We start from the raw sequence: 18,978 nt of genomic DNA on the forward strand, positions 1-18,978 counted from the left end.
AGCAGTTTTTATAGATTTTTTATCTCTAAAACTCAGTTTCATTCACTAATTCTTGAACAAAACGAGTTTTATTTTTATGACACATTTTACAACTTGACATAGTTATATTAGTGCTACTGAGGAATCCGTCAACCTAGAAATGAATGCGATACGACCGATGATACTATCACGTCTCTATGCATTAAAGCCTGTCCTGTGAATGGTTTTGGATCAATTTACTCCTAAATTATGGATTGTAACTCATTCCGATTTCTGGTTAATGTAATTTGTACATATTTCATGGCATAATAAATGACCGGAATAAACGAGCTATGTAGCAGTTGTGTCTGTATCCATTTTGATGCGTGCACGCGAGGGGAAAGAAAGTGAAAAGAAAATCGATAAGTTCCACCAAAGGATACATATCATCACCATCACGAACGAAATGCATAACACAACGAGCAACGAGTCTTCTCTTCTCAAGACTTCAAAATCCAGTCACACTTTCTCTCCTCTTTCGAGTCAAACATGAATTTTGCCCTGGTTTTTGACAGATAACCAATAATTCATACGAACCTAGAATTAAAAATCCACTACATAGTTTTCACGTACGTAAAAAAAATATTTTTACCACTTTCACCACAAAATATCTGAACTTTCACGAAGAACTTGAACCACATATTCCAAATTGATCTCTACTTTTGCTTATACATCTACTTTTGCGTACATACACACAACTTTCCCCACTCTTTCTTTACCCACCTCGGAAGAATATAGATCCACCTGCCACGAACATCCTCCCCATAGAAAAGATTCCGTCTCCTCATGTAATTCTGGACCTGGAAGAAGAAAGTTGTACTACTACGTTACGGTTATTACGGTGGTGGTGGTGGTTGATCCTCGTCGTCGTCGTCGTGGTAGTCACAGGAGGAGGGAGAGACGACACTTTTTTCATCACCTGCTCACCTTGCTTACTTTTCTACACACCTCACATCCTACTTTCACCACCAACAACGTGACCACCACACAACCTCCACCTCCTCCTCGTCGTATTTATGAGAGAGGAGATTTTTTATATCAATAGTTGCACAAGATAAACATTATTGTATTCAAGAGCACAACTCTAACACTACTTTCGCACAATTACTACTATACTCTTTCACTGGCTGAGTGAGTCAACCGTATGTACAAAATTTTGATACATTTTTACCCTATCACTCTCAATCTCTTGGCCAAAAGTACGATAACAAGGGTAGGATTAACTAGAGATCAGATATACGACTTTCTAGTACCGTATTTCTATTATGAGCCAAGGGGACAAACCGTCCACCTCGGCTCAACTACAAGAACAAATATTCCCTACAACCCCGGAGAATCCTAATCTTCATAGAATTTTGGTCACAAAGTGTTCATCTTCACCGCCACGAAGTCGCAGTCAAAGTGCTGGAAGTGCTCATAAGGAAGCTCTCTTATTTTTCGAGAGACACCAACTTTTTAAAGAGGAAGAGGATAATCCTGCCCTTTCTGGAGCGTCGTCGCCCCTCGGTGGCAGCGAGACTGAGAGAAAACGTCGTCACGAAGACGAGGAGAAGCGCCTCATAAGGAAGAAAAGTCTTCGAGGTCGCAGCCAGAGTCAGCCGAGCCAGATTTTGCTGTGTACTTCAACCGGTGGGACGACAAGTATCACGACCTGCACAACTACCGGCCTGGGTTCGGGTGACATTGGATTATCCTCCAGTGAGCAGCGTCAAGAGAAAAAGTGCTCCTCGTGGCTGGAACAGATTCAATTTACTGCTCAATACCAACATTATCGGACTAATGATTACTCTTCGGTTGTGAATTCGGCTTATTCTCTGGATAAAGCGGGTCGTGGATCGGGACAGGTTAGTTGAATGCATGCAGTTCTACTACTAAAAGTAATCCATGCGTCATAATTCAGACGTACATGTAAAGGTCAATCAATTCTTGATACATTAAGAGAAGAAGAATAACATAAAACATTCCGAAATCCTATCACAATGAATGAAGCACTTAATGACTTGATATTTATGTAGATATACCAATTTCCTACCGAGTGATGTCGATGTCATGTTATGCTTGCAATGTGTATCTCTGCATAGACGAAAGTTTTGCCAATTTTGACTAAATTACGACCTCTCCTGATGAAATTTCTGGCCTTGACATTATCTTAATGTTTTCCGAGAAATGTGAAACGTAGTAGAATTTACTTACTTTCTTACTTTCACCAATCAAAGAAGAGGAGAAAGTCAGCTTTGCGTACACTAAATACATATCGTCGTGACATTTTGCGAGATTCTCTCCCGAGTAATATTATACATAGTTTAAATACCAAAACCTACTTTTTCGACATTATTACTGGAGATTTTTTTACTGTGAGTGAGCATATTAAGCGGAGCACTGGTATTTAAAGGCAGAGCTGAGATGAACCAGTTCCACAGTTTACCTCAGGTAATCCAATATCATCGCCAGATTCCATTTCCACGAGTATTCATAAATAAGCACAATAATGCTTTTATCACGTATTTATTGCAATGCATGTTTTTCCGTGATTATCGTAAATCAATCCGTTCTCTGCATGTGGCATGAGTTAAATTTGAGTTATTGTATTGCATGTCAATGATTTTGTGTGTGTCGTAGTGCCAGTTGTGTCTTCATTCCGTACATAAAATAATTTCCGGAGAATAGTCATCATCAAGTCATTCGGTGCTGCGTGTGTTGTCATTTTCCCAAAATTTGAAGAAAGGTAATATCCAGCCCAGAGCGTAATTTTCTCCATTATTTAACGTTATGTACATCAGTAAACACATTACGTTCGTGGATGGTTACCATTTATCTGTCCTCAACGTGTAATTCGCCTTCGTAATGTGAAATTATTTACAAAAAGGTCCGATAATACGTATCTGTCAGGAATCCATTAACACACAAAATAGAATTTTATCTAGTTTTACTTAGGAGCCAGCTTTTTACCAGTCTGCACTTTTTTGCATGCTAACTATTTATTGGAAGCCATCCACTAAATAAGCAAAAGCCAGTGGACAGTCCAATAATAATAAGTGTTGGGCTTGTTACGATAATGTATAAAATTATAAGTGAATAGTACATATTGCATTCAAAAGTAGGCTTTTTGTATTGTGTTTGGCTCTATGTAAAAACTGCGGACGGATTAATGGATGAGAGTTCTTTTTAGCTTTTTACTTGTTACACATTGCTCTTCTCTCTGTTCTGGTCTGGTATTAGACCAACCGAACCTAATTCAAATGCGTGGCCATTATTTTTATTACCAAGTAAAAAGTGGTTGTGAGTAAATGTAACGTTATAATTTTAACTGGGCTCTGCATTTCATCCATCGTGTACATACACCAGTTCATAGACTTACAGTTCTCATGATTCTTCGTGTGTCACTCACTGCTTAGTGGAGAACAGTAGGATAGAAAATTTGTGAAAATTCTGCAATAATTTGTTCCTTTGCATTATAATTTGCTTTAATTTAAGTGTAAGCACATCCCAAAACCTGCTCGGGAATTAATAAGTAATCGTCAAGTCTCACTGCCGGAAATTTTACACGATAGCTTCACTACACGTAATCTGCTACCTAATCTCTCACACACACACAGGTAGTCGTCACATTAGATACTCACACTTACACACCTGCGGCAAATTCACTGTGAAATTATTGTAATTATTAGATACGGAATAAGCAAAGGTCAATGCAAATTTTTGCAATTAATTTCTCTTCCATGTTTTGATACTCATGTAAAGATTTGCATTACATTTTGCAATCACGCATTTTTGACATGAGTTTTCATATCCCTGTCTTTTCTTCACAATAGATCGCTGGACTTTTAAGTGGTGCAGGTGGTGGAACTACAAGTACTACTTTGAAACCACCCATTTCTTCAACCCCACCCACTCGCCGGACAGCTCCGCCTCCCCTCTGTTTCCACTTTCCGAAAGTGAGGGTAAAACTCCCCCGAATTTTTAACGCCAAATCACTCGACGACATCCTCGGGACGAATAAATCCTCGTCTACCCGGAGTAATAATAAGTCTCAACAGCAGAAACTAGTCTCATCTACCACCTCATCATGCACGTCTCCTCATCCTCATAATTTGGAGATCGATCTCGACAGCAATAGCAGCGTGGGCATCACAACTCCCGGAATCACCAATACGACCGGAGGTACGAATGTGACAGAAGGATTTACAACGACGAGTGGCTATTTTTCCGACCTAGATCGGAGAGAAAGTTGCGATCTCTTGGTCGTAGATCAGGAAGATTTTGGAGATGAGGGAGAACGGAGAAGGAGGCATTCAAGTCTCGTTTCATATTGTGAAATCAAAGTGGGGACAAAAAGTGGTGATAATAGGGATGCTCGTGGCAGTATAATAAGTAGCACGACATTACCCCCGATACCGTTGGATAGGGTAACTTCGCCGGCGATAACTCCCAAGGGTAATGAGATCATAATTTATTATTGAATGGCGTCTGACCGCTAAAATTGTTGATTTGCAGAGGCAGGATCCACAAGAAGTAGAAAGTGGTCTGGCTCATCCCTCCAGAAAACTACATCCAACTTAACCTCCGCATTTCTCTTACGAATCCCCCCGTTTTCCTCCTCCTCAGACAATAAGTCCCCTCAGTACAGTAAACAGAAACAATCTAAATTTAATAAGAATCCGAGTAAAAGTCAGAGTTCCGGGTCTTTAAACAGAGTGTCAGTCGTATCGTGTGCCAATCCCACAAACGGTATTTCAGCACGTGCCAAAGAACCTTGTTCTGCTACGACCAGCAACCCGATTGCCAAACAGATTACCAAGTCAGATAATTATCTAAATCGCATCGTCACCTCCACTTCGGCCCGATTCTTTTCCGTCGGAGGAGGTAAATCCTCCGCAACGACGGCGGAGTGTTCAAGTACTGGTAGAAATAGTAAAGGTATTAAAACCAAGGGGAATAAAAAGGAGAACAGCAACAAGGAGAACAATAGTAGATCCAGTATTAGTGGAGCTAGTGTTACGAGCGACTTTAGCAGCACCACGTCAGATCAACCTCCTTCTACGCAGAGGAAATGGACTACTGTGAAGCACAAGTGGGATCTAAAACTCCAATTACCTCCCAATGAGATTGACTCTGATTCCACGAGTAGTCAACAACCCGAAGAATCTCAACGCTTACTTTTTATCAAGTCACAAATAGGACAATTAGTTGAAGCTCAAGCGAAACAAAGGCAAGCTTCACTGGACTATGGGGCGTCGCAATCTCCAAAAAGTGAAGTTCATGTTAGACCCCATGAGGCGGGCAGGGTCTCTTTTCGCCTAGAACCAGAAGAAATCCCGGACACTTGCATTTTAAAGGGTTCTTCGTCCTTTAACAGTACGAGCAACTCGTCCCAAATTGCGAGCCCGTCAGGAGGAGAACTTTATCGTGGCGACGATTATTCCGAAGACGGCGACGAAATGACGAAATCGCAGCAGCACCACCATTTCCACTATGCTCCTACTAAATGTCAAGGTCGCAACAGAAACGTGAACCAGCCCGTCGTCGTCGCAGACAATGCACCCAGTGGTTCTACTAAAAGTACCTCCAACAATAAATCCAAGGAGAAAGTGCACCTAGTCGTGGCGAATGTTTCCTACTTGCAGAGACCGATTTCCCCTTGTCGCCCTCCTGGTCACACGACCACGCCGACGACGCCCTCCACCGCTGCATCGTCCCCTGGAGTCTTTTCACTCCTTCCATCTGGGCCGGCCTCAAGTGGAGACTCGACAATTAAATGTACAAAGTCATCAAAATCAATTGCAACGAGGGGGAACATTAATGAAGCGAGACTAATTGGGGACAACATTAATAACGTTGGTGGCGTTGGTTGTGGGCTGTCATGTCTCAGCTACAATAGGGACGATGTCCTCTCGCCCGTTGTTAACAAGCTAAATGAGAAGGAGGATAAAAAGTGGAGTGGTGGTGAAGGTGCTAAAAAGTCTTTGTATGGGCAAGACGAGGATTATTGTGCTGGTAACAAAAAGAGTGACACATTGATATCTGCTGGCAGTGATACGAAGAGAAGATCTCTCCAAAATCAGAATCAATTTGGAGCTACGACGACGAGGAGCGATGTGGATTCTTCCGATTCTTCCGCATTAACAAGGTGAGTGATAAAGGAGATTTTTGAACGGAATGGTAGCATATCTAGTTGAGTGAGGTAGTAATGCGTTGTAAGCGATTTTCCATGTTCATGGAACTCTGGAAGTAGATAAAATTGGCAAAGTTGTTGGTGTCTCTTTCACAGTAAAAATGGATAGCATATCTCTTATATTACCATTGGTATTGGGTTAGGGTTACTCATCGTCTCATAAAGAAAAGCAGTAAATCATCTTCATTTCTTTCAAGAGCAGGAGGAAAATGAGGAGAATTTGACGTTTTAAACAGAAATTCCTAATATTTAGAGAGGAATTTTCACCACCCAGATTGAATTCCAAGAAGTCTGATTTAAAGGCAAACCATATATTTATGTATGCCAACAGTGCAAAGATAAATATGTTTTTTTTGTAGAAATTGTAAATATGTGAGGCATGCATCATGCATTTGGCCGAATAACAGTTGGCGAGAACTCTTCTTTTCTAAAACTGAAATGGCACATAAAGTTTTATTATTTCATTTCTTCTGCAAAAACCAGACCAGAACGATACAACAAAGATTTTATTTAATTAAAGTTATGACTTTATTAGATTTTACGAGAGTACATATTTAGTGTTTTGCTGGCATATGTAATTGTCTTATCGAAGAAATTGTAAAGTCTAATCTTCATTTAAAACTATGCATAGTCGCATTTTGCAAGCGTGTTTACTAAAAATTTTAGAGATCAGTAACCCTCTTTGGTCATATTTTAAAGGGCTCGGCAAATAATACAATAACCAATTTATTTTTACATGAACATTCATTTAATGGAGAAATAAACATGAGCACGCACAAATCTCACAAAGCTTATGACCCGTCATGACTTTTCAATCCATGAATTAGGATTGAGCACAGCACAGAATTTCAACTTTGCCTTTATCATCACACCAACAATGTAAATATCTCAACGAACCATAGCAAAGTACAAATTTTGTTTGGCAACATTAACATTTGACTACATATATAATTCATGTTATCCAAATTCAATTTGAGGAATGGACATGAACAGAGACGCCTTCAATGTATTGCAAAATTATGCAAAGATTGGAATTTGCAGAGTCAATAAGTGCATGCATGTAGAGAATGACTATATTTTAAAGTATTTCATTATGCCTCACAACAACGATGTATTTTGTCCGAGAATAGTGAACTTATTGACACCCAAAAGTCACGATAACCCACACCGTCTTACTATTTGCGAGGGTGTGTGGAACAACAACACACATTTTTTAAATCTTGATAAAAAAAACTGGCTTTTTCGGTGGGTGAGGAGAATGCTAATGTTTGTTCATTTGGATTTTGCCATCATATTAATTTCATGGGTTGTTTTCTTCTACGTACATGATTAACTGATTGACGTAGCCAATCTTGAATATTCTCACTGAAAAAGCCAGACGGAAGAATCAATCACAATCAAGTTAAAGTGAAACCAGTTTCCCTTTTTTAAGGAAAAAGATTCCATCCTTTCCTCCATAAATTAAGGGATTGCTGATGATAATCCAAATTCCCACCAAATAAAAATCTTTGGTTTCATTACACGAGAAAAATTTAGGAATGCCAAATTTGATTGGCATTCCAAATTTATTGGCAAAAAAAATCATTACTCATGAAATGGCACGAGATAAACGATATCCGTACGGTTGTTTTACGCTATAGTATGATTTGTATGTGACATGATAATTGCTAGAGATGAGTCGTGTCGAGGTTTTTCGAAACACGCACGACACGAACACGAAGCTCGTGTCACGTTTTGCACGAACACGAACACGGCTCTTTTAAAAAAATTCACGCACGACACGAAACACGACTTTGTCTGCCAGAAAAATGCCCAACACGCACGGAAAATTTTTTAAGACGAAAAAACACGCACGACACGCACGATGCGACAACACGCACGGCACGCACGATGCGCACGACCAAAAAATGTCGGTTTATTTTGCATTTGAGCTTTATCGTGTCGGGTATAGCAACAGAATTGTTTGACACTATCATGAATAATTGTCACTTAACCGACATTTTCAATTTCCAGAGTGTAAAAATGCAATTTTACGAAGAATTTAGCACGCTGGCACTAGTAACCAATGTCCCGCTGCACAGCGTGCGTGTAGTGCTAAAAGTACCAACACGCACGACACGAGGATACTATTGGTTTTGCACGCACGCACGCACGAAGTGTTTGAGTGAGGGCTACACGCACGGCACGACACGGCTCACGTCGACGCACGCACGACACGATGCACGATCGTGTCGTGCGTGTTCGTGTTAACACGAAAAAGTCGTGCGCACGGCTCATCTCTGATAATTGCACTGATCAGCCTCTGGCACAAATTCGAATAAGTAAGCAATATGCATACGTATTGTCTTTTTCCGTATTTATTTCTTGCACTCACTGTAAACATCATCATCAGTTTTTGTAGTAAATGAATCTGTGCAGCAGGTATGGATGATAGTCAAACCATAAATTAGTATGTCGTCGTTTCACGATTTGCGGATCAATGGCCCTCGCTCGCAAGAAGAAATCATCAAACATTGAAAATAGGCAGGTAGCAGAAGGAGATGAAGATGAGGTTTTAATAAATCTGAGACGAGGCAACAACAAAGAACAACCTACTGTTAATATTCTGCTTACCAAAGCAGCCCAGCTGACGCTACAATGGAATTCAGTCATACATATACATATGTAAAATCCAAAGGCAGTTCTCACCGCATCACAATCAGAATCAGCCTGACCGATTTTTTTCTATTTTTCCCATACACTTTTATCCAAGCCCCATGTAAAATAATGTAAATATTTTTTCAGTGGAGATATTCACTTACCAGTATGATTTAGAAAAGCAGAGAGAAGAAGTAGCAAATATGAGTATTAAAAATCCTGACGAAGATATTTTTACTTGTAATATTTCTGTAGACATACTTCTCCCTAAATGAATATCCCTAAATCCCTGCTGAAATGAAATGAAAAAAATAGATTTTACCTCAATACTTATTGCACCAGTTCATCCATCACCATCACCACTAAAACTATCATACTGCTCACTCATACATAGTCACAGACTCACCTCATCTCACCGGAAATGTGCCAACCATTAATGTGATATCAACACATCCTCCACAACAAAATCAGTGCCGCTGATTGCTCACATCAAGTAGAAATAGATACATAAACATGACGTACTATTACCACACTATGTGTTATTTGCGTATAAAGAGCTTGTGATGAAAAAACTAGGTGTGGGCTTTTACACACAATAGTTACCTTCTTCCTTAATCATGGACTTGCATCCGTCCGTCCATTCCTTGCTTATTTTCCTCGATACCTTTATCACCACATAACCGGGCACATAGACATTCATAGCTCCAAGAAATTTCATCTCTCTTCCTGCAAATTCTAATAGATCATCGTAATAATCCGGATTGCCTGTTAACCTTAAAGATTTCTGGCAAATTCTTGCCCTTCTTACTCGCATAGTAAAGTCCAAAAACCAAATACTTGTTTGCTGTTGTGTCTGTAATGCAGACGTGTCATACACATTATTCCACAGAGAATGAATAAGATTTCCTCCTTCTTGTTTTTTACTTACAATACACGGTATTCTGTATTGCATAAGAATAAGAAGAGAACTCTATCCGTTCACTTCATATACAACTCCCACATTCTCTTCTCCCTTATAAAGAGAGTATTTCAACCCCATCCAATCCAACCAACCTACTTGGTTTTTAAGCAAGTGTATGTAATAAGATGAAATTGCATTGCATTGCAGCATGGCCAAACTGGTAGAAGTAGAACCATCCCATCCCAAAATCCTCATCAGCCCGAAATGTATTGTAATGTTACGGTATCTTTTGAAGACGAAGGTTCACCAGACTACTGAATAGTAATCCCTGGTAGGGGAGAAAATTTTAGAAAAGTCAGCATCATTTTTACACTGTAAATAAGTATTTTATTCTATTTTATAAGCGAAAAACCAAACCATTTTACTCTGTGTATTGTTTGTTGGCTGGCAGTATTAACCGTATTAAGGAGCGGACTTTCTTTTATTTTATTGCCAGCATTTCGCAGTCCGGCTTCTTCAAGTATTTTTTTAAGAGGAAATGCCATATGTGCTAAAAACTAGTTGAATACGCGAGTTGAGTTGAGACGGTTAAATAAATAGGTTTTGTGTATGTAAGTTTTTTTAATAAAGCGTATATTTCGTTGGTATTAAATGTTTTGCGGTGACAGTCAGTGTGGTGGTTTTGTTGTTATTATGTATTAAAAGAGTGACATCAGTTAACATTAACATTGTTAAAATTAGTGGTGTCGTGGTCGTGGTTTGGTGTTCTAATTTATAAGAATTTTTGGCAATCGAATTTTACACTCATTACTTGGATGACAGTAATTGAAACATCTGGATTTGTGTGACATTGAATATTCAAAGCTGACAAAAAAATATAAACGGAGCTAAAGAGATTACAACTCATTATTACAAGTAAGGAATCTTGTTTCTACCCAAATTTTCTTTTCACTTATAAAGATAAGAGTGATCTTGACTGTGTAAATGCATTCAACAGCAAGATTATAAGTATATTTTAGCACAACAGTTTCTTTAGTCATATAGTGCAGATTATAATGAATGGGGGTCGACTCTTTTTTTGCGAACAGTTGACTCACTACCAATTCATATGCAACAAGCTGATCGTCGTTTCGTTACTGCAATCTGCAAATATTAGGTTGGCTTATTTGGTACGATTAATGTGACGAACTCGATGCCAATCGATATGGGATGATAATTTAGAAAGGGAAATTTAAAGGGTCATTTGTTGCGACTATAAATAAATACATAAATAACTACATGTTGAGGGACACGGTCGGTAAAAAGTGTACAAAATTCCAACATTTTTGTCAACGTTGTCTTCTTCTGGTGGGGTATTGGGTTCCTTAAATAAACTAAAGTAGTAATAGTAGTAGTAAGCAACGTGTCGTGGAATCGGACCGATCCGGGTAAATTGTGCTCGAAAGGGAAGAAAATTAAGCCTCCCTGTTGCCCGTGAAAGTAGAAGGAAGTTTGTGCTGCTATAAGTGAGCAGTGACAGATGGGAAGCACTTGAGCTTTCTGAGGATAAGGAAAAAAATCGATAAGTTTCCCCCATTCGAACCGACAAGAACATTGAAGTAGAAGCTGTTGAAGAACATTTCACGGTTTTTGTTGTGTTTTCTCCGGTTCAACAATACAACAAAAGAACAGCCCGGACAATTGCGAGGCTAAAATTATTTGATGTATTAACGAGTTTTGTCATTAGTATTGATTTATTGAAGTAAATATATGAGTCATCCAAGTACAATTTTGCGTGTCAATGTCATTAGGGTATTAAAGTTGGGAAAGGGGACACAACGCAGAGCAATCGTTAGTATTGGTTCAGTTTTATCCAGAACGTGATACGTGCATTTGGGGAACTTTACAAGGTATTGAGATTTTGAGAATGCCATTTATTTCATACAATACGTACATTTTTTGCATTTCAGTTGCATATATGATTGATAATTTTGTAACTACAAACTAGGCGAAAATTTCATCTTAATGGTCATACTACTCCTTTTTAGTCTTTTTAAGCTGATATAGCAGTAATTTTTAATCGTTAAACATTATTGTTGCCTTAAAAAATTAGATGTTACTCTAATTATTAGTACGTACCACTAAAAATTATGCATACACATGTATGTGCACATCTAACAAGACGAAAATTCATTATAAAGCTATAAAATCATGAAATGTTTCATTAATGATGAAAGTCAATGATTTGCGTGGGCTCAATTGGTGACTGGTGGGTGGGTAAAAATAGTTCAAAGTTGAGAAATCCATTAATTGTTCATTTAGTTAAGTGACAACGCTGAACCAAGTTATGTCACTTTGCCAAGATGTAGATAAGTATTTAATCAATAAAGGGATTAAAGAGAACACAATGAGAAATGTAACAATGAACATCAATTAAAGTAATTCAACATGGATTTGTCAATAATTTAACTTGTACTTGGTGGGTTTTGCATAACACAAAATATTTAGAAACTGGCTGAGTTGGAAAAGATTTCGTATACATTATTTATTCTAACCGATTAGTTAATTAGTGAATGACTTTAATGAAAGTGAATTTAATGTTTCAGATTTCACCCCGAATTTCAAGAAGAACACGACGCCGACAAAATGGGAGACCTTCAAAGTCCAACCTATGTCAAAAGGACGGCTCACATGTTCAACTCTATTTATTCTTCACAGGTAATAAACCTCCGAAAAGTTATATTTAACTATGATGTTCAAATAGAGAGATACATGCATAAGTGTGTCACTCGCTTATAAAGTCACAAACTGTCATGTCAAACACTCGTTTTTAAAAGTCAATTTCTGCCATGTTCATGCTCCTTTCACTTCATTTATTGTTAGGCCAGGATTATTCAAGTTAAACCATATACACTCTCAAAGTAACTGCAAAATATTATTGCAAATGTTTCAATAGCATTATTGAATATTTGCACATTTGCACTTTCGTTTAGAAGGCGAGATTCAAATCGCAAAGTGCATAAATAATGTATGTACAAATATGCATGCAACGGTGGTTCATAAATGTGTACTGAGAGCAAAATGGGTTTTGTATGTACGTAATTACCAATGTGTATGCTGTTTGAGTAGGACATTTCGATGCTTTTATGGATATCCAAATTATAATAAATTTGTACAATGCAATGCAATGCAAAGTGGAATTTTGATAACAGTTCAAATATCTGTTATCTAATCTTAATTTAATTTTTTTCCCAGAATGGATCACCTCCCGTTGTGGACCACAATCCATCATACCTAAACGTATCGAAGTCAGTAAGCGGCTACTCCTGTCTTTCCTACAATGGGAACAGTGTCACGAATGGGATAACTACTGTGACCAACGGAAGTTCAGCACCAAAAAATAGAATATCTAGTAACGGAGCGTCATCAACATCAGCTCCTCCCTACTCGCACAGATTTGTACAGAACGGTGCTGGAAAACCTGCAACAGCATCTTCAAATCGCTCAGAATTCAGAATCAAAGTCAATCAGAACCAAGATCAGGTCCGATCAGGATCACCCAACTCTAGAGATTTGGCACTGTCTCCGACACGAAAAGGTAGCAAGTTGTTGACCAAAGATATAGACGAGGACGTTTCCGATTCTAATTACGTCCCCTCGCACGGAAAATCCTTCATCATGCAGAGAATTGAGCGACTTTATGGTTCTGATGCACACACTGTGACTGCCTCGACGGGAATTGCGACGAGGAAAACGGTCAATCAGTCTGGAGTTGGGGGAACGGTTACCACAATCAAGTTTGAAACAGTGCATCACCATCAACCTAGTCGGGGAAAGGAGACTATAATTCCGATTCAATTGGAGAAAGAAAACAGACCGGAAGTTGATCCTTCCATAAAAACTTGTATTCAAAGCTCAATAGTTTCCAAGGATAGAGAAGAAATCAGTCAAATTTCGTCTTCTGCTGGATATGAAAGGTGCTTCAGAGGGGACGAGATTTTAATACGAGATCAAAATGACGACGACACCCATACCAATATTATTAATATTAAACAAGAAGAATCAAAAGAATCAGAATTATCATCAGAAATGAAATCAATTTTAAATCATAAGTCATTTGGAGGTCTCGGCAGTGTCACTTCCCTTGAACCATGTCCTGGAAAACATAAACTTGAAACAATCACTCTGGATGAGAAGGATAGACACTTGCTAATTTCAGGCAGTGATAGCAATTGTAGAGCAAATGGAGACCAGCCATTATTGGCTCCAGTGGAAGAAAATACCGGGAGCAGCAGTAGTAGTATCATTGCGACGGATAAACAACCTGTTCCTTTAACCAAGACAAAAGTTAGCATGGCAGATCTCAAAGATGGCAACTATTTTCTTCAAGAGATGAGAAACACTGTAACCGAGCTGCAGAGATTGTGTGACAAGGCGACCCCGGAACTCGAAACGCTCGACCAGCAGAGTGACCGGGCTGGAAATATTTTAGCTGCCGTTGGAAAGTCGAATCTGCTCATTAAGAAAAAGTTTAAGCAGTTTGAAGAACTCTGCAATGCTAATTTGGTAAGTAGTTTACTTATTGAGTTATTGATATGAATTGCAAGTTGGTTAGTTTTTAATGATTTTTGTCTAATTTATTTGCACCTTTTAGCGAGGCGTTACAAGTGACGAACCAGCAACAACAAATGACGATCTGGCCGGATTTTGGGACATGGTGATGTAAGTTATTATTTATCTATGTATAATACTTAATAGTTAATTTTGGGTCTCCTGTATTTAGTATTTTTTATTTACGTAAAATTTTTCAGGATCCAGGTTGAGCAAGTCTTTAATTTGTTTAAGGATATCGAAGAGAATAATTCCGTAAGTTATACGACACGAATTATTCACTACTTAACATTAAGAAGACACGATACTAATTATTAATTAATCAACTTTCTTAGGGTGATACTTTGGATGTGAAACCAAAGACGACCAGTTCTCCAAAGAAAACAGCTCCTAGAGCACCGTCAACAAGGCCCACAGCATCAAAGTCACAAATCAGTGCTGCTGCCAAGGCCAGGTATTCGCCCTACATTTAATAATAAAATATTTATGATAATGCTATGCTTAGTAATATGACTAATTAAAATCATGTGTGTAGGGATGAATCCCGTAGAAAAATGTTGGCCGAGAGGCGACGACAATTAAAAGAGCAAGACGAAGGGACCAAAGCTCAAGAAGATGTAGTAATATTTACTCCAGAAAACAATTAAATCTTCACACACCAGCAAAATTACAAAGTGGCCACTCCTCCTCAACTTCTTCAATTCAAACCCAATAAGCAGCAAGCAAACCATTAAAAAATATATTGACTCTTGCACAGTTTGTCGATTAATTTGTAATTTTTGTCGCTTTCCAATTTTAACTTTATATATGACTCGCTAAATTGTCCAGTGTGGAGATTTTTTTATTTTATTTTTGTACCTTTTGTCAGTTGATTTTTTTTCAACCAAAATGACCAAAGCTTTTCGCACAGCAGGTTCAAATTTTGTACTGTACTATAAAATACGCAGTGTTATTTCTAACTTATTAGATCCGATTAATTGAATTAAGGATCAAAGTACATTGTCTGAAAGAGATTATGATTCATGAGACAACAAAACAAATGATGAGATGAGAAGAATAATTATAATGACGACATACAAACCCAACCAATTAACGTTTTATGTGGTTTTATTACTAAACCTAAATTCATAAATAGATTTGACTTGCTTCTCTCTCATGTCATGAATGGTGAAAGTGTGCAGAAAATCGCGATTTTACCCATTTCTTGTTTGACCGTTTAACCTTGTGTAACCAACTAATAGTACAATTATTGAACATTGACCAGCTTTTGATGATTGAAATGAACTTGATCCATGTAGTAGAATCTCACATAAAAGTAACGCTACTTGCAGAATAATGAATGGATCGACTACTATTACATAAACTTTGTTTTTAAGAATCAAACAGAGTATGTAGTCACACTTTTAGCATTTGTACAACAAATTGTGTGTAGTTGTGGGGTAAAACCAATTAATAATAATCAATAGAAACCAATATAATTTTTGTACCGAAGAGAAAGTTAAGATGAAACATAATACTGGAGCTATGGATGGATTTTGGAGATGAAGAACAATTTCATACATTTTTCATGAAACCAAATAATTCTAGAATTACGAGTATTTATTTGAAATATTGGACTAAATTTTTGAATTATGTTTTGTAAGGGAATGAATTGTAATTAGTTAATAGTCGTGCATACCTATTATGTAATCATGTAAGATGATGATAATGATTCGTATTTGTCAGTATCGCAGTTAATAATAATAATTCCGGTGCTCACTACACTCAACCCGTTTAAATACAGTATTGTTGTAACGTTGTTATCATAATCCATTCGCTGTAGTCAATAACGAGTATCGCGAGTCAAAGGTTTACCACTATTACAAAAGTATGGAATTGATTGATAGAAACTTTGCCGTGTAATTTTGTCAAACTTTGATCTAAATTTAAATAATTACTTTTGATTGATGAAGCAATCCAGTGTTAATTTTATCAATGTGTTAATTACCTACACTCAACATTTCATATTTTCGTTACTTTTCCGACGATTTAAGGCTGATTTTTAATTTTTTTAAAGCTTGACCATTGATTACAGATAATTTGAACGAGTTGAAATCACAATAATAAAGCTTGTAAAGATATTATGATGAAATGTGCAATATTTTATTTCTTTCATATCTGATAGTATTTATCATTATAACAAAATATTTATGTTGAAATCGAAAGTCCAAATTTATTAAAACATGTATTAAAAACTATTAACTTTCCTTATCTTATTACATGTTAGTCAGAATCGTCAGAGTCGTTATCCTCCATATTATCATGTTGATGGTGATCTTCAGTAACAGTGCTACTTGCAGTACTGGCTGCAGCTTCATCACTTTTCAACTTTGCTTGCAATTTTTTTGCAGGATTAAATACTCCATGCGTTTGGGCTTTGCAGGCGAAACACCTTTGGGACTTTTTATAATGGTCTAGTGCACATTTCTCACAAAAATAGTGGTTGCATCTAAGAAAAAGTAAGAAAAACATTCGGGTTAATTTTTTTAAGCATCGACACGTATAAGAATTTTGGTAATCTTACTTGGTCACGACTGGATTTGTAAAAGAACTTCTACATAAAACACATTTAAAAGGCAAGTCTTCATCATCTGAATCGGAAATTTCATATTTTTCAGCGTTGTCGTCATCTTTCCCGTATCGTCCTTCTGCTACTTCACGTTCAATCTGCCACCCAAACTTGTAATCCGAACGGTCGTGAAGAAATTTACAACTATCTGAAATATAAGTAAAGGAGAAAGTTAGATGACACAGGATGATTACCACACGACGACAAACGAATGATTTTAATATGATGCACCCCTTATTACCTCCAAAGCCGCAGAAACCAGTCTCCTTGTAATCTTTGCAAATATCGGGTTGATAATCCCATCTAACAGTAACTCTTAAATTGTCGGGTGCTCTTATTGGCCCCTTTCGGTTACTCCCACTGGCCGCATTCCCCATGGCGGTGTCCTTCTTTTCATAAAATTGAGTATAATTGTTCATCCCACGATATATCCCGTCGTCCGCTTTCCCCTTAAGTTCCTTATTTATGTCTAAAGATCGCTGAAATACGGCTTGAGCGTCCCGATCTCTTTCCGTCTCATGTTCCACGATGGCTGTCGCACCCATGTCCGTTGGGCCGTCCCTTTCCGACGTTTTGGTGGACTCATAATGAACTCCGACACGGCTAGGGGCGGGTGCTGATTCGTCGCCTTCTTCTTCAGACGATGAAGAGTTTCCACCTTCGCCTTTTTTCATATATCTGCGTCCCCCGGTCTAAAATTTGTACAATAATTATACAACTATGAAAAATGAGAACCAAAAGAATTTTAAAATGGTGTAATATAGAGAAACTAACATTTTGAATCATAGGATTAGCTCGGCGAGCTTTCTTTTCTATCCGCACAATCTTTGTTTCTCCGTCGCTGCTTGATGATGCTAAAAAATAATAACATAACATATGTTAGTTATCTTGTAACAGTACAGTACCAATTAAAAGTTTATAATTTCTTCATTTGACTTACAGCTATCTGATTTTTTTGAGACTTCTTCCCGTTTCCTCGCATTTTGCTGTCCCCTTCTAAGAGGTTTTCGGAAACTAAAGCTGCACGAAGGACCGGTCGACGTTCCTTGTCCTTCGTCTGGGTTATCAGCCATGATTATCGTAGTATTTGCAGTAGTTATAGCGTAATAACAATTGTACTACTATTATTTAATGTTATCTGGTTTTAGCTATCTGAAATTCAAACAATTTAGATAAGTTTTATTTGGATAAATAAACGTTACAGGCACAATTTCTTAACCTGTCCAAAACTGAAGTGTTTAAAATAATTACGACAAGAGAGACAAAGGGACGAAATTTGCTTACTTTGTTGAACAATAGTAATAATATATTTATTTTTAACAAAATTTTAAACTTCCAAAGTTTATCACAATCACAACCACACGATAAATAAGAGACAGAGAGAAAGTGTGTAAACACAGAGAAAGTGTAAGCGAAGTGTAAGCGAAGTGAAAGAAATCGTTTCGCTGTGCAAAATGGTTAAACGGCGTGAACCTAATTCTATGCTCCTAGAAATCCAATGGTTTTATTATTTTTCATGTAGCATTTTGGTATTTCTGTCTGCGCAAACTATGGTTTGCATATCACATATGCATATTAATTTGTTCAATATTTTTGATCACGCTCGTCAATTAATCTGAACTATCGTGGTAAATTGAGCTTTACTTCAATCCTTTGAAAAATATATTTATTTCGATTTTACAAATAAGTATGTAATATGCAAAACTTAATTTAAGTCCTAACCCAACAGCTCAATTTAAGACTGAAGTTATGTTTAATCGCAAATATAAATATAGGGAATCCGAAACTTCTTTATTTTTGCGATAAAATAATTAAGCAGAAGTGCATCTTAATTTTGAACATGCTAATCTGTATGACTTTAAAAATGGTACAACTGTTCATTTTTATATTAATTTTCATATACGTTTTATGAGCTCTATTCTTTATATTCTATGGCTCTATGTGTGGCATTTCACATCGAAATGAAATAGATTTTATCAAAATTTGCCGTCGATACTCACAAGTCACAAAACCGAAGCCTTTGGTAACTTATGTATATTCGTCCTCTATCTT

At 37.5% G+C, this 18,978-nt stretch overlaps 2 protein-coding genes across 3 annotated transcripts; one reads left to right on the plus strand and one right to left on the minus strand.

Moving 5' to 3' along the window:
* The first annotated feature begins 807 nt into the window (after positions 1-807).
* LOC118435220 lies at positions 808-16,438 on the plus strand. Of its 2 annotated transcripts, none has more exons than XM_035850849.1 (9): positions 808-1,862; positions 3,831-4,452; positions 4,513-6,145; positions 12,314-12,425; positions 12,963-14,273; positions 14,362-14,429; positions 14,519-14,573; positions 14,654-14,772; positions 14,854-16,438. In XM_035850849.1, exons 1-9 carry the CDS (start codon positions 1,284-1,286, stop codon positions 14,963-14,965), a joined length of 4,611 nt encoding a protein of 1,536 aa, XP_035706742.1. In that variant the 5' UTR covers positions 808-1,283; the 3' UTR covers positions 14,966-16,438. The 2 variants fall into 2 exon arrangements, with proteins under 2 accessions (XP_035706742.1, XP_035706743.1); XM_035850850.1 differs by lacking the exon at positions 808-1,862 and adding an exon at positions 2,407-2,448.
* LOC110848153 (E3 ubiquitin-protein ligase RNF113A) lies at positions 16,439-18,376 on the minus strand. The gene is made up of 6 exons (XM_022095291.2): positions 18,211-18,376; positions 17,867-18,078; positions 17,701-17,780; positions 17,168-17,618; positions 16,882-17,074; positions 16,439-16,806 (listed from the first exon to the last, which is right to left on the minus strand). Exons 2-6 carry the CDS (start codon positions 17,997-17,999, stop codon positions 16,581-16,583), a joined length of 1,083 nt encoding a protein of 360 aa, XP_021950983.1. The 5' UTR covers positions 18,000-18,078; positions 18,211-18,376; the 3' UTR covers positions 16,439-16,580.
* Between the last annotated feature and the right edge of the window lie 602 nt (positions 18,377-18,978).

The sequence above is a fragment of the Folsomia candida genome, unplaced genomic scaffold (assembly GCF_002217175.1).
Source record: "Folsomia candida strain VU population unplaced genomic scaffold, ASM221717v1 Fcan01_Sc004, whole genome shotgun sequence".
Classification (NCBI taxonomy): domain Eukaryota; kingdom Metazoa; phylum Arthropoda; class Collembola; order Entomobryomorpha; family Isotomidae; genus Folsomia; species Folsomia candida.